The sequence below is a fragment of the Propithecus coquereli genome, unplaced genomic scaffold (assembly GCF_000956105.1).
Source record: "Propithecus coquereli isolate 6110/MARCELLA unplaced genomic scaffold, Pcoq_1.0 Scaffold663, whole genome shotgun sequence".
NCBI lineage: Eukaryota > Metazoa > Chordata > Mammalia > Primates > Indriidae > Propithecus > Propithecus coquereli.
The window spans coordinates 478359-480701 of NW_012152652.1; the positions used below are offsets into that span (position 1 = coordinate 478359).

A 2343-nucleotide genomic window follows, 5' to 3' on the forward strand; every position below is an offset into this window, starting at 1 on the left:
GTCCCCAGCATCTGGGACAGTGTCTAGCACCTGGGAAATGCCTGAGAAACAATTGCTGAGTGAATAAGTGCCTGCTAGGAGCCAATCCCTGTTCTAAATGCAGGACAACCAAAGTGCGATGGAATCAATATGGTCTCCGCCCATGTGGCCCGGATGCTAGGGCCTCTGGTTAACACTCATACTGATACGTTTATCATAATGTATTTGAACACACTGACTTGACATGCAAAGAAAACTCTGAGCCAGGTGCAGTGGCTCACACCTGTAACCCCAGCACTTGGGAGGCTGAGGCAGGAGGATCTCTCGTGGCCAGGAGTTCAAAACCAGCCTGGGCAACATAGTGAGACCCCATCTCTATAAAAATAAGAAATAAAAATATTAGCTGGGCATGGTGGTGGGCGACTGTAATCCCAGCTACTGGGGAGGCTGAGGCAGGAGGATCACTTGAGCCCAGGAGTTCAAGGCTGCAGTGAGCTATGATTGCACCACTGCAGTCCAGCCTGGGCAACAGAGTGAGACCCTGTCTGAAAAAAAAAAAGCCTCATATTTACGCAACCATTGAAAGGCAGAGGTGGCTTCACTCACTTGTCTTAGTGACTGGGTTGCATGTGTTCGGGGGAGTGTGTGTACACAAGCACCTTCCACCAGAGCCACCCCCTGGAGTCCCGACTGTACAGCCAAAGCCCCAGCCTGGAGCCTGGTCAGGGGTGGCAAGTAGGTTTCAACTCCAGGTGGTGCTAGTGGCTGCCCAGAGGACTGTGCTGTCAAAGATTCCGAAGCTGCAATTGGGCATCTTGGGGAAAAGTGCATGGATTGATTGGTCATGTCTGTCACAGACAAGGGCAGGGCAAAGACAAGCATGCCACGTTAGCCGTCTCTGCTGTGGGCAGTCACTCCACTTGACCAGATCAGAAACAGCCCTCTCCTTGCCCTTCAGGCCCTGCCTGCCCAGGGCTGCTGGCCAGAACTGGAGGGTGCGCAGAGCTCAGGGTTTGGCTCTGCCAGCTCCCATTTGGAATGACTTCTCGGCCACCAGGTCTTTGGGCACCTTCCAATCCTACTGCTAAAGTCCCAGGTGTTTGCAGATAACTTCTTAAAGAGATGGATTTCCATGGGTCTTCCACAATATTGGGAGTGATCTCCGAATGGAAGAATTAGAGATGACCATGCCACGTGGTAAGGGAGAACCATTCATTCATTCATGCAATCACTCATTCATGAACACATTTGCTGAGCCTATATGCCAGGCACGGTGCTAGGCCCTGGACATACAGACATGGAGAGGGCCCAGGCTTGCCACGTGGTAGACTCTCAGTAAGTATTTTATTTAAAAATAAATTGAATCGCTTAGTTCGTACCTTCAAGATCACAATGCGGAGGGGAAGACAGAAAAGCCAGCAGGAAGTTAAGCTCCAGAGGCTGAAGGAGCAGTTCTGAGAGGGCTTCCTGTAGGAGGGGATGCCCTGGCTGAGACTTAAAGAGTGGGAAGGGATGAGCCTGGGCATGGGTTGGGGAGGGAAACCAGGAGGAAGCAGAAGCTTGTGGAAAGGCTTCAGATGAGAGCCTGGCAGCCTCCGGAGTCTGCAGAAGTCTCTGTCTGTCTGGATCGTGGAGTGAGGGGGGAGGTGGTAAGGAGGTTGGTGGAGAGGTGATGGGGGCGAGGTCTTGAGGTTCCCTGCAAGTCATGTTGAAGAGCTTGCTTCCCAAGGGCGTGGGAGCCACTGAAGGATCTATAATCCAAGACTTCTTGGCCAGCACTCCTTTCCAGGAGAGGGAGGGAGAGAGAGTGGGGCGGCGGGGAGAGATCAGTATGAGAATCTGGCTTGCTCATTAACCGTGTATGAAAGCGTCTATTTAACCACATCTGCACGCTCATTGGGTATTATTGTTTTTCCAACTCTTGGCCCATTTGCTAGGAGCAGTACAGGCTCTTGTTGTTCAGTTGCCATGCCTTCATTCCCTACGGAGACTGAACATTGTCCCATTTGTATCCATGTATTGTTCCCATGGATTTCTTCTTTTATGAGTATGTATTCTCCTTTATTGGTCCTCAAGGCGAAACCAGATCCAGGGCCTCCAGGAGAATGTGCGGAAGCTGCCGAAGCTGCCCAACCTGTCCGCGCTCGCCATCAAGCACCTGTGGGTCCGCACCGCCTTGTTTGAGAAGGTCCTGGACAAAATTGTGCATTACCTTGTGGAAAACAGCAGGTGAGAGAGACCATACCTGGGCGTGCTCTGCCTCCACCTGCTGGCCGGCGCGGGAATTGCACCCCCTTGCCCAAAACTGCTTTCCTTTCTCCCTTGACCTACACTTAAGTTTGAAAGTGGTTAAATAAATGTCTC

At 51.8% G+C, this 2343-nt stretch overlaps 1 protein-coding gene across 1 annotated transcript in view; it reads left to right on the top strand.

The window, feature by feature from the left end:
• LOC105823253 (small G protein signaling modulator 1-like) overlaps positions 1–2343 on the top strand; it is a 71192-nt gene that overhangs the window by 6330 nt on the left and 62519 nt on the right. Inside the window, exon 2 of the mRNA XM_012660386.1 lies at positions 2056–2208. Coding sequence (XP_012515840.1) covers positions 2056–2208 — 153 coding nt within the window. The remainder of the gene's footprint in view (positions 1–2055; positions 2209–2343) is intronic.